This window comes from Neoarius graeffei, chromosome 3 (assembly GCF_027579695.1).
Source record: "Neoarius graeffei isolate fNeoGra1 chromosome 3, fNeoGra1.pri, whole genome shotgun sequence".
In the NCBI taxonomy this organism is placed as follows: Eukaryota; Metazoa; Chordata; class Actinopteri; order Siluriformes; family Ariidae; genus Neoarius; species Neoarius graeffei.
Window position 1 is genome coordinate 34,094,833 of NC_083571.1, and position 13,668 is coordinate 34,108,500.

The following is a 13,668-nucleotide window of genomic DNA, read 5'->3' on the forward strand; positions in this document are numbered from 1 at the left end:
AGTCGCAGGCTTCACAGCCCAGTGAGATACTGGCTTATAAAAGAATGTATTAAATAAACGTGTGAAGGGAGGATAGCATGTAGTTGCTAAACATTACCTGTGTAACTTGCATAGGTAGCTAGATCAAATCTGGAGTCCTGACAGGACAGTGGTTAGCCATGTTTGCTAAGCTAAATGCTAAATAGTTTCTTATATAAAATGTGCTAATAGGGATTAGAATTGAATCAGAAAGTTTTACAGTAGTAAGCTTACAATCTTGTTGTCACACAAGAATTTACAGGGCCCATTAAGTAAGAGATTTTGTGAGAGTGAGTGAAACAATAAGTCTTTTGTAAGGCTTTAGCAACAACAGCTTTCGTGATCATAGCGGGGTTTCCTTTTAAACCTGTGGCTGGTTTCACTTCCTCAATTTAACAACCGTTGTTTTTCCATCACGCACACGCGCATGCACGACTTTAGATGTATACATTTTAAAGACTGAGGACATTAGCGATGTGAAACCACTTGTCCACCATTGTGGAGCTTTCTCTTAAATGCTTTAAAATGAATATTTATCAATTAAAGCAATGCTGCACATTAGCTAGCTAATGACTAGAAATGACTCATTCTTAGCTAGCTTGATGTAGCCATGAAGTCTTTCATATGGACTGTGTAAAGCCCAAAGTGACGGTGAAAACAAGACGTAACCAACAGGAACGTCCACATTTCTCTCAGATGTGATGGTTATTTACTGTAAAAAGGCTCCATATAATTCAAATGACTCTTTAGCAGCCAAGGCTAAGTATAATTAATCAAACTGTGATGGCTTTTCTTGAGACAAACAAAAACACACACACACACAATCACGTGGTGTCACATGGTGAGGGTTGCTAACTGAGTTTCCGGCATATGGAGAATGTGTTCCTTTTGTTCTCTCTGTGTGTGTGTTTGGTATTGTGTGATGAGCAGTAGGTCAACATCGTACACTCCTCCAGCTGTGTCGACCCACACGACTATCAGCTCCAACACGCTCTGTTGGTATTTTTATATAAACACACTTGTGCTTTTAATGTGGGTCAGGTGTGTGTGTGTGTGTGTGTGTGTGTGTGTGTGTAAAATAGGGAAGTGGTAAAAAAAAAAAAAACCCTGCTTGATGAATGCCAAGATCATGCTGGTCTACTAAATGACTGTCTGTCTGTCTCTCTCTCTCTTTCTCTCTCACTCACACACATATATTCAGGGTTTATATTGCTCTGCTCAAACATTTAGATCCAACCAAGAGACAGGGAGGAAGATGGAATATTTGTGTCTCTATGAAGCCGTGTGTGAGATTTGAGTGGGTGTTGCTCTTCTATTCTTAGTCATTTAGCGACCCTCCTAAGGGCCCTACAATGTTAACACTGGCTTTCAGTAGCTCACACTACTGAAACGCACAATTCCATAAACCACTGACTTTTTGTTCTGCTCTAAATCGTGCGATTCACAGCTGTCAGCATGGAGATTCACTTTGTGTGTGTGGGTTTGTGTTTGGATTTAGTACTTATTCGCTAGGATGGAGCACTATATAGTTATAGAGCAAACTAGTGGGTGTGACCTTGAGGGATATGGCAAGGTGTGTCTGAATGACATAGATGGGCATGCCTGAGTCAGATAGATAGGCTTGTTTTTGGGAAAGACGGATGGCTTTGGATTGGCTAACGTGAGTATAAATGAATGCCAATGACTTTCCTCTAGTCTTACATATATGGAGTCAAAGACAAACCCACATTTCCATGTATGCACTTCAGAGTTCTCCAACACATTCAAAATATGGACTTAGTGACATGCCCATTTTTTTTTTCTTCTATAAATGCACTCGGAGATATGACTTCTGTGATCTGTGGTGTGACCCTACTGCTATATTCAGCTGAGTCACGAGTATGCAGGTGTGTGAGGACTATTTTCAGCAGCGGCTGGGTTGGCTGAAGGACGGGGTCACTGGAGAGTGTGTGTGTGGTTGCTGGTTTGTGATCAATTTGTGTATACAGGAATATTTAGTGTAAACTTCCAGTCTGTTGCTTCCAGTAATTTTAGCTGGCTAGTTTGTTTTTGAGTGACAGTTTGTGTTAATGTCAGCACAGAGGACTTTACTGGGCTTGACAGGTACAAAGGCCATGCCTACCTCACTATGACTGACAGCTGAAGAAGTCGCACTACCTTGGCTACACAAATCCAAGTTGTGAAGTTAACGTTGATATAATTCAAGCTACCTGTTTCACCAGTCTTTGTTCTTTCTGTCCAGACTTGTGTATGTGTTTCTGATTGAGGAGCGCCTCTCGGTGGCCAAGCCATGCAGGTGCAGGATCTGATTTGGCAGTTCCGGATGCCTGAATTGGGGGACTTCAGGGAATATGTGTGTAGCTTACCCACCAACACGCTGATGGGCATGGGTGCATTCGCTGCCATCACCACTTACTGGTATGCCACCAGACCACGAGCCCTGAAACCCCCCTGCGACCTCACCATGCAGTCTGTGGAGGTGGAGGTACAGCTCTTACAGCATTACACCTGGAACAGTGATGTTTTTCTGAAATGTCTATCACGCTATGTTCTGTTTGCTACTTAAAAACGTTACGTTACTATCCGTTATAGAATTGATGCAACCGTTAATTGTATGAGACATTAATGAAAATGGATTTAAGAGATGATGTGTGCAGCCTGCTCAGTTGCCATAGCAACAGCCTTGGCAACAGTCAGTCTGTATTTACAAGAAAGAGAAAACCTCAGGCCATCATCTTTCTCTGTCTCTCCATTTGTAACTCTCCATCTGCACATCTTTATCTGTCTTTCTTCCTCTGTGTTCGTTGTCTCTGTATCACTATTTATAACCCAGACATGGTTTAGGAATACTATTTCAGCCAAACCCCTGTTAGAGAGGGATTAGTACAAGTTGAGGCTTGGGTGTGGAGTGAAGAAATGGGTTTTTAGTCTTTGTATGAAGACAGCCAGGGGGATGTTCATTACACTGTCAGGTGGCAGGACAACAAAACAAACGTCTTGGTGCATGTATTACTTGTGTTTTAAGCAACAGTACTTCATGTTAAACCGTGCTTGTGTCTCGAAGAGAATGTGGTACAGAATGGAGATTAACTATCCTAGCAAGAATAAGATGCTGTATATTCCTGAAGATGCATCTCCATGTCAGTATCTGTTAAATTGGATATACTGATTATTATCATCAGCCTTGCCTCTGTAACTCCAGTTCTAAACAAAGACGTAATCTGAGTTGTCAGACGTGTCTTAGCAGCACGACTACATTTGGGATGTTTTCTAGGGAGAGGAATACGCTCGCCGTTCCATCCTCCTGGACAGCAACAGGTTGATGACGCACTTCTATGACGATGCACGGACCATGTACGAGGTGTTTCTGCGTGGCATCAGAGTGTCCAGTAAGTGTCTGTCTTAAATGGATGTTTTTGGTACTTTTTTTACAAAGCAGATCTCCTGCAAGTGTTGATGTTAAGCGTTATTTCTGTTTGTCCTGCTCAGATAATGGCCCTTGTTTAGGATCGAGAAAACCAAAACAGCCATATGAGTGGCTCTCGTACAAAGAGGTAAGAAGTCATAGCGTTTAGCCATGTAACAACAGGAGATTTTAAGCAATGATATAGAACATCCTGTAACCAATCAGACCACAATTCTCATTCCCATCACCACTATAACCAATTGGTTTCCATTCTTTACACCTCCTCCTAAACCTTATGCCAGGATGGCGTTGAGTCCACCAGTGCCACTGAACTCCGCCATCTCTCACAGTCTTGGCTGAGTGCTGGGACATCCTCCAGTTTCAAATTAATCTGCTGGAGGTCTTGATGAACGGCATCATTCCAATGGGTGCGTGGTCGGCCATGAGGGCATCTCCATCCCACTGCTGGCGGATCAGACTTTTAAATGGCTCTTGTGGGGTGGTTGTCTGTGCAGCACAGGATGTGTCTGAGGCACCAAACATGGAGCTGTACAATGGTGCGGAAGATATTTGGTTGGTTAGTCCTCTGGTGGAGCTCCTCATTGCAGACACAGTTGTATCAACGCACCTCCTCAATGGCCCTGAGGGCACAGGTCTTGAAGCCGAGAACATAGGTGGCCAAAGTCTTGCTGAGAGGCCAGGTCTCTGCGCCGTAGAGCAGCACAGACAAAACCACAGCATTGTAGACCCGTTGCTTGGTGTCGGGAGATGTCACGTCTTCTCCAGAGTGGTCTCCAACGGCTTCTCAGTCTATGATAGCAGGCCAGGACACCCCATGGTTGGGTATTAAGGTGGCAGCCTGGCTAGTCTGCATCGGGTTAACACCCTGGCCATAGAAACCCTTCCCTGTTACAATACCTATCATTCTTCACACCACTGTTACCAATTGTACCTCACTGCCTGTGCCTCATGACTCTGTAACCAATCAGACTATAGTTACTATTTCAACATCCCTGTAACGAGTCAGACCCGTACCTGATGACACTGTAATTAATTGGACTATAAATCCTGCACCCAGTGGTAGTGTGACCAATCAGCCCACCCCACCAACTCCCCTCTCCCAGATAAACACTGTAACTAATTTGAGTACAGTCCTAGCCCTCCTGCACCAAGGTAACCAATGGGATTGATACAAGCACAACAAGTGTCTGTATTGTTCATGTCTTGCGATATTATCTCTATTAAAATCTATATTAATATAGAAACATTATTTAGAATATTGTGTGTGTGTGTGTGTGTGTGTTTGTAGGTTGCAGACAGGGCTGAGATGATTGGCTCAGCGTTGCTCCACAAAGGTCACAGTAAAGCAGGAGACAAATACATTGGTATCTTCTCCCAGAACAGACCTGAGGTACACACTGAAGTTTATTTGCCCGCACAAGCTTGAAGTATCCATGACAACAGTGTTGTGCAGGATGATTTTGGGGATGTATAGTTCTCTCTGAAAGTACAGGAACGTCAAGACGAATTCTTTTGTTTTTGCTTTGCACTGAAGACATTTGGGTTTAAGATCAAATGATGAATCAGATTTTCACTTCTCATTTCTTGGTGTTTACACCTCCATCCATTATCTGTAGCCACTTATCCTGTCCTACAGGGTCGCAGGCAAGCTGGAGCCTATCCCAGCTGACTATGGGCGAGAGGCAGGGTACACCCTGAACAAGTTGCCAGATCATCGCAGGGCTAACACATAGACAACCATTCACACCTATGGTCAATTTAGAGCCACCAATTAGCCTAACCTGCATGCCTTTGGACTGTGGGGGAAACCGGAGCACCCGGCGGAAACCCACGCGCACACAGAAAGGCCCTTGCCAGCCGCTGGGCTCGAACCCAGGACCTTCTTGCTGTGAGGCGACAGTGCTAACCACTACACCACCATGCCGCCTGTGTTTATACCGAGATGTAGTAAAAGAAAACTCTGGGATTTTTTTTTTTTAACCTGGGTCCCATTTTCCCAGCTCACATGAAATGCTGCTCAATTGGGTTAAGGTCTGGTGATTGACTCGACTAGTCTAAAACCTTTCATTTTTCCCCCTCTGATGAAGTCCTTTGTGTTGGGTGCAAGCCGTGAGACTATCTCCACCATGCTTGACCGATGAGCTCGTATCGTCTAGATCAGGGGTGGGCAAACTTTTTGGCTCAGGGGCCACATTGACTTTTGAAATTTGCCAGGCGGGCCGGGCCAACACCAAATTCATACATATCGAACATAAACCGGAAAAGCTTTAGTGTTATTGTAAGGCCTTCACTGACAGAGACCCAAATGCAGATCAGATTGACATTTATTTTAGTTCTCAGTCAACAAAGGCAGAGCAGAAAAATGCTTGCAGTTCAATAGATTGGCACTGGATCCATCCAGAAAAGTAACACACACACACACACACACACACACACACACACACACACACACACACACACACACGTGATAGTAAGAAAAGTAGCACACTTAATTCTTAAATTACATCTTTGAGCTGCCAGGATGAGTAGGATGCCAGTGTATTTGTATATTTGTATCATTTTATACATACAACTAAATTGCATATCATTAAATTGAACTAAATTACATATCAGTACATATCATTTTTGTACATTTCACTGAACTCGTAGATTTACACCTGAGTGTTGTTTTTTTTTAACCATCCACTTCCAGCCTGCCAGTACAACCAACCACCATTAGTAGGAGAGGTACCACACCATTCCAAAATGTTTGCAGTTCAACAGTTTGGGTACCACACCATGCCAACATGTTTGCAGTTCAGTGGTTTGGCACTGGATCCATCCAGCCCACAAAATCAGACAAAACGGCTCAAGAAAGCAAAAAACTCCAAACTGGTTTTCAGGTTCAAAGTCACTCACTGAAATATTTCCAGTCCTCAAAAAATCAAAACACAGGTTCCAAACAGGTTTTCATATTCCAAAAGGCCACTCATAGATCAGAATAACCTCCACAGGCAAAAGTCCAGGAACAGATACAAGCAGAAGCAAGGTCAGCTGCTCATAATACACCTATAATAGCAGACAGGGACATAAATGAGTTAATACTCACATTCACTCAGCAACCGCTGGGCTGTATTCGTCCGTGCTTGCGCTGACTGGTTGTTAGCATAATTAGCATGCTTGGAGGAAAAGTGCCGTTTGATGTTATATTCCTTTAAAACTGCAACGGTTTCTTTGCAAATAAGGCATACAGCCTTTGATCGGACTTCAGCAAAAAAATATTTAGTTGTCCATTCTTTATTGAACACCCTGCACTCACTGTCCACTTTTCTTTTTTTAGGACCACTCATTGTAAAGTTTTATCCTGTGTTCTCGAGATCATCAGTGGCACGGGTGCCAGAATGATTTCCATGGCATGCGCTGCACCACTCTGCACATGTAATCTCGTGTGAATACGACTGACTGGAAAGACGGATCTCTAGAACACCTGTCTACGTGATAACACTGACGCTTATAGTTTATAGATCTGCTCAATCGCGTTTATATGATTGTCTTCCGCGGGCCGGATTAAAAACGCCAACGGGCCGGATGTGACCCGCGGGCCGTAGTTTGCCCACCTCTGGACTAGATTATAAGAAGGTCCTTCCTTTCTCCACATTTTAGCCTTTCCATCACTTTGGTAGATGTTGATCTTGGTTCCACAACTTTTGTGACTCATCTCTGTATTACTTTGCAAATTCCAGTCTCACCTTCTGATCCTTACTGTTGAGTGAGTGGTTTGCATCTTGTTGTGTGGCTTCTATATTTCTGTTCTTGAAGTTGTCTTCGAACAGCAATACCTTCAGTCCTGCCCTGTGGAGGTTGTTGGTGATGCCATTGACTTGTTTTTGGGTTTTTCTTCACAGCTCGCGCAGCATGTGTCATCAACTGCTACTGTTTTCCTTGGCTGACCTGATGTCTGGTTGTTAGCATACCAGTGGTTTCTTTCTTTTCCAGGACATTCCAGATTGATGTATTGGCTATGCCGAGTGCTTCTGCAATGGCTCTGATTTTTCCTTCATCTCGGCTTCAAAAGGGCTTGCTTCTCTCCCATAGGCAGCTCTCTGGTTTTCATGTTGATTTATCCTTTTTTTTAACAAAAAAATGCAGTCTATACAGGTGAAAAACAATTCACAAATTAAGATTAGGCATATTCAGAGCTATTAATTGTTTGAACAATAAATCTAACAGGCCATATCTGAAGAAACACCCATCAGCCATGTGTTCCAATATTTTTGATCACCTGGAAAATGGGTGGGTTCAAGCAAAATGTGCCATGTCTAATACATCTAGATGTAAATATCAGGAAATGAAAGATGATCTTTTGAACCATAATCTCATATTTGTCTTTGGATCTCAAGCCCAAATGTCTTTATTGGCCTTGCTGTTCCAGTATCGTGTTTGATTATTAGCACTGTGGTTACAGTGGACTATATCTGAGCTGGCTTGCTACACGTACTCACTGGTGGCTGTTCCACTGTATGACACATTGGGTGCCGAGGCCATCAGCTACATTATCAATAAAGGTAAGAAACCAAACACACCCTGCCAATCATGTTCAAAAAGGTGTGACCATTTTTTGTTGGTTTGGTTTGAGTTTAAAGTGTGGAGTAAACCTGTAGCAGTGGTGGTTTCCACCCTGGTCTGCACAGTCAGAATAAATACCAAAAAAACCCCAGATTTTATTATATTAACTTGTAAAAAGTTGTAAATCGGGATTCTTCTGAACAGATGTAATGGGATTAATTTTGGTGTCTCTGTCTGTCGTCCCTCATAATCTCTCTCTCTGTCTAGCTGAGATGTCGACGGTGATCTGTGACATGGTGGAGAAGGCGCGAATGTTGCTGGAGTGTGTGTCGGGTTGCAGGCATAGCATCAGGACCATTGTTTTGATGGAGGAGAAGAACAGTGAGCTCACTAAACGAGCAGAAAAGGCGGGCATCCAGATTATCAGCCTGAGGGAACTGGAGGTTAAAACAAACACACACACACACACACACACACACACACACACACACACACTTCTGATTTCCTTATACTCTTTTTCTTGCATATTATCCATACCAGCATGTTGCTTTTTAAATCTGGTTTTCATGCAACGGTTATAAGGTTTGCCTATGCTCCCCCGAACCCACACACTTTAGAAGCTGAACTAAATGTGTTTCTTGCAGGCTCTTGGCAAAGCCTATCACCGACGCCCTCTGGTAATGTAATGACTCCAGATGAATAAAATTGTATTGATGGAGCTGATGTAAACTGATTTTTTTTTTTTTTTTTGGTTTGCTGATTTATTTTTTCTTCTTTCTTTTCTTTGTGCTTGATCTGCTGTAGCCTCCTGCACCTGAAGACCTCGCGCTGATCTGCTTCACCAGTGGAACTACAGGTGTGTGAGAGACGGAGAGTGTGTATGTTTCATTGTGGTTGCACACTAGTACTTTTTTTTTTTTAAAAGCTGTCGTGTCATCCCCCCAAAATCAGGGAATCCGAAGGGCGCGATGCTGACACACTGCAACGTCATCTCCAACTGTGCCGCGTTCATCCGCATCACCCAGGTAAAGCTGATGTTTTCTGATTCAGAGTTGGCATCTCATTAGTGTATTTTAACACTTCAAACCTGATCAATAAAATGAAAGAATTAACGTGGAACCATTTTTGCGCTTCATAATTCTGTAACTACTTCATGCTTAGATGCAGACATATTCCTCTTAGAAGACATCCCATTCAGCATGGATTTGTTTTGCGACAATCTATTTGTACAGTCAGTCACACAGCAGCTCTGTTGCATTTTAGATCTGGTTTTTTTTTTTGTGTTTTCGTGATATTAGAGCTGTGATGTTTCCGCCTACGGTGAAGTCACATGCATTCCCGCAATTGTACGTTATTTAGACAGCCCTTTGCTATCTAAACAATGCAATTGCACATACAAGAAACTGAGATTACACAGCCTCATGATAATCACAATTAAATTTTTTTTTTTATTTCATTGATTCAAATCACCATAAATTTGTATCGCGAATGAACGATATCACATTACATGCCTTCAACTGGCCTTCGCATATTGGGCAAGATGAGTTGCACAGCATTAGAATCATGTGCATTCCTGCTTCTCATCTCATCTCATCTCATTATCTCTAGCCGCTTTATCCTTCTACAGGGTCGCAGGCAAGCTGGAGCCTATCCCAGCTGACTACGGGCGAAAGGCGGGGTACACCCTGGACATGTCGCCAGGTCATCACAGGGCTGACACATAGACAGAGACAACCATTCACACTCACATTCACACCTACGGTCAATTTAGAGTCACCGGTTAACCTAACCTGCATGTCTTTGGACTGTGGGGGAAACCGGAGCACCCGGAGGAAACCCACGCGGACACGGGCAGAACATGCAAACTCCACACAGAAAGGCCCTCGCCGGCCACGGGGCTCGAACCCAGGACCTTCTTGCTGTGAGGCGACAGCGCTAACCACTACACCACCGTGCCGCCTTCCTGCTTCTCATTGGTTTATATTATTGCGCCCTCTGCTGTCTAAACATGATTACAGCTAGGAAAACTACACACCCTGATAATCATTATTCTTTTTTTTTTTTAAATTGATTTGAATTGTCATAAATTTGTATCGCAGTTTATCATCACATATTGTTACATGCGCAGTGTTGTAGTCAAGTCACTACCAAGCAAGCAAACTATTGTTGTTGGAGCAGGATGTCTTCTGTAAATATACCAGCAAACAGAGGTGGACAGTAGCAAAGTACATTTACTTGAGTACTGTACTTAAGTACACTTTTTGAGTATCTGTACTTTTTTTTGGAAACTTATGACTTTAACTTCACTACTTTTGGAAGACAAATATTGTACTTTTCATTCCACTACATTTCTGTCAAGGTACTCGTTACTATGAAGCAGCTTTGAAAGTGGATGTGTTTTTCTTTTCTTTTCTAAAATGTGATGTTTTTTTCGCAGGTGACACTGAGACAGCCGATCAGTAATCACTAGGGTCATGTCACATCTGTAGACTGTATAAAATCAAGTTCAGTAATTTCTCAGCAGCATTATTTAAACACAATCAGTTAAATGGCAGAATGGAAGGAGGCGGTTCTTCTGGGGAATGCACGTACCCATGGCCATACCTAAAACTCATGCTTCAGTTTTCTGAAAGGATTAAAGATACGTTTCATTTTAAATGTTTGGTTCGTTTTCGGCAAACAAAGCACATCACGGCCTACAAAAACTCATCGTCCAACCTTCGGAAGCATATTGAGGTATATAAACGTTTTATTCCAAGAGAAAGCTTGCAATGAAGTTGTCTGTGCTTTTAGAGCTCGCGATAACGTTGCAATAGCGTTGCAGTCTGGTTAATCAAATGACTTTCTATGGATTTGCCCGCCAAGTTGCCATCGCCTTGTCCACGGCTAACGTTTACACACAGCTAGTTAACTTGAACACTGTTAGTTAGCATGTAAAAACGGAGTTACACTAACATGAATAACGTTAACTTATCTGAAGTCCTTTCAGAAACATGTTTTAGCATAATCTTGCCAAATAAACAAAATGTAGAAATCTTTCTTTTCTAGTAGCGTTAGCTACCCAATATGATTTGGAGTTTGAAAAGCGTTTGCTAGCATGTCAGGTGGAGCTTCACTGACTAGCTAGCTTAACGTTAAACCACCATGATGGCACAGCATGCGTTCACTTTGTGAATTCACATTTCTGTCTTTGGTCACGGCATTAGGTTTTGTAAGCGTTGTGGCAATAATACAATGATGCGTTGACAGAAATTGTACTTTTAATACTTAAGTATTTTTAAAAGCACTTTAACTTAAGTAAAAATGTGACTGGACAACTTTCACTTGTATCAGAGTAACATTTGACCAGTGGGATCTGTACTCTGACTAAAGTAATGAAGCTGGGTACTTTGTCCACCTCTGCGTATGATTATGTTCAAGTATGGAAATTAAACTTGAAAGCCATAAAAATGTGTAGAAATTGGCTTAATACTGTGGGTTTTTTTATGATGGGGAAACCCTTTATTTTTCTTCTACCACGTTAATTTGTGAACAATTACATTTTTAAAAATGTATTCAAGAAAGTCACACTGTACAATTTACATGTTGCATTGAATGTTGTGGAGCATCTGCATGAAAGAGAGCAGCTATAAACAGTCGTTCCTTCATCAGCCGCTCTTTTGTGTCTCAACCGAAGTTGAAAAGACGACAAAAAATGCAGTTTGTATTACTTGTTAACTCGAGTAGCTACATAGTCAGTGCAAAATCTAAAGAAGTGAACCTCAGACACCAAACATGATGACGTTTGGGGAAAATTGTGTATGTTTTTGTGTGCCATGTTTGTCTTTCTTTAAGTTGTTTTTTTCCTCATCTCTTTTCTTGATTGTCTTGTTTCATTTCCTCTTTCATTGTCCACCTACTTTCTTTTCTGGTGTGTGTGTGTGTGTGTGTGTGTGTGTGTGTGAGAGTAGGGAAAGATAAGGCTGAATCGTCACGACACTATCGTCTCCTTCTTGCCTCTTGCTCACATGTTTGAGAGAGCGTTGGAGGTACAGTGTGATTTATCCTGAGTGTGTGTGTGTGTGTTTTTACAGATACACTGCATGCTCAACCACACCGATATCCACGTATCTTACCTTCCTCTAGCTCACATGTTCGAGAGGGTGGTACAGGTATGTATATGACGGAGTCCTCGATCGAATAAATGTCTTCTAATGCACCTAATTCAACACACAGAGGTCTGAGGTCCAGTGAACTGAATCAGGTTTGTGAAAAAACTAAACTCTATAACAGAACATACAGCTGGTTGTAAAACAGAAATGTTTGGAATGTCAACATTTTCCTCAGTTGTGTTGGTGTAAATCAGTAACAAACCGTTTCATCTGCTAAAATTAAATTTTTCGTTAGTTATATCTGGTTACAAAAGCGAACAAATACTTGACGAGTATGTCTTTTCTTTTATACTGACAATAAAAAAAGCACAGAGACAGCGAAAAAGACAAAAATGTGATAAAGTAGAAAGGCAAGAAAATGCTCTGTATGGTGAAGATGACACTTGTAATACCAAGAAACATCAAGGTTGTCTCTCTTGAACCTGGTCAAAAGCTAGCTATCACCTGGCTGAGAGATTTCTTTTATATGGATAATTAAAAGGTGCAAAGACAACGACAATATTACAAATGTCTTGAATATCAACATTTTCCTCACGTGATGGAACATCACTAAGACTAGAAGGCACTCGGAGAACGCAGACCTCCGCCAAGGACAATACTCGAGTCTTCTGTGATGTGCAAATCTGCAACCGCAACCACTTTATATGTCTCGACTACTTTGTATTTCCAAAAATATTAAAATCGCGTGCCAGTGTGTACCCTTGAGGATTACTGATACCCTTTAAATGTGGATTGTGATACGGAGACTTTGTATTTCTACATTGGTTATGTTTTGTGACTATTGAGCTTTACTGCTGTCTTATGGATTTTAAAACGTTTGGCATTTTTGAGCTGGAAATTCTTGGAAACTCCATAAATTTAACAGGTTCTTCCTTGGCCCGTGCTACACCCTTCCGCTAAGTTTGATGGAAATTGCGTCAGTAGTTAGCCTGGCAAGCCAGACTAAATGTGAATATTTAGTCTGGCCTCGATCCGTAGACATTTCCGACGGGGGTAGGAGGAACAAACCGCTGTCTTTCAAACTGTCTCTGTGCGTATAGGCCAACGCTCTGACCAATTGGCGCAACAGTGACTGTGACGTAGTCAGAGCGACAGAAAGCAATGGGGGAGACCTTGAAATAAATAATTTTTCAAAATGCGTATTAATTAATAAACAGGTTCTAGATATTAAGAAGTTTGGAGATAATGACCACAAGTTTGGAGTCTGTACCACATACACTCATTTTTTTTTTTTTTCCAAGTGTTTTTCAAGGGTTTGCTTAAACTGTTTTTGAGAGTTTTTATTTAGTGGTGTTTGGTGAAATAATTTCCCTTAAATTTAAAATAACGGGAAAATAAGAAACAATCAAAAAGTAATGTTTCAAAGCTGTTTATTAATTCTTCGTACTGCACAAACTAGCCCATCCTTTTGGCTACGAGCGGAGCCAGCTGGTAGATCAGACTTTTGCCATAGACGGTCGGCAAAACAGCGAAAACGTCCTTCTTGAAAAGGAATGAGCGGAGAGCCTCTTCCTGCTCATGTTTCAA

General features: G+C 41.9%; 1 protein-coding gene and 1 pseudogene across 2 annotated transcripts in view; both read left to right on the top strand.

Annotated features, from left to right (window-relative positions):
• Positions 1-13,668, top strand: part of LOC132882540 (C-type lectin domain family 4 member F-like) — a 162,367-nt pseudogene that overhangs the window by 75,960 nt on the left and 72,739 nt on the right.
• The window catches only part of acsl1a (acyl-CoA synthetase long chain family member 1a), a 28,022-nt gene that overhangs the window by 7,397 nt on the left and 6,957 nt on the right, over positions 1-13,668 (top strand). The window contains exons 1-11 of one of the 2 annotated variants that reach the window (XM_060916734.1): positions 1,844-1,904; positions 2,261-2,503; positions 3,293-3,407; positions 3,508-3,572; positions 4,734-4,835; positions 7,890-7,989; positions 8,258-8,433; positions 8,635-8,667; positions 8,795-8,846; positions 8,942-9,015; positions 12,064-12,141. In XM_060916734.1, the coding sequence (XP_060772717.1) occupies positions 2,309-2,503; positions 3,293-3,407; positions 3,508-3,572; positions 4,734-4,835; positions 7,890-7,989; positions 8,258-8,433; positions 8,635-8,667; positions 8,795-8,846; positions 8,942-9,015; positions 12,064-12,141 (990 nt within the window). In that variant the 5' untranslated portion in view covers positions 1,844-1,904; positions 2,261-2,308. Of the gene's footprint in view, positions 1-1,843; positions 1,905-2,260; positions 2,504-3,292; positions 3,408-3,507; positions 3,573-4,733; positions 4,836-7,889; positions 7,990-8,257; positions 8,434-8,634; positions 8,668-8,794; positions 8,847-8,941; positions 9,016-12,063; positions 12,142-13,668 lie in introns of those variants that run through there. The other variant, XM_060916733.1, reaches the window with a different exon arrangement.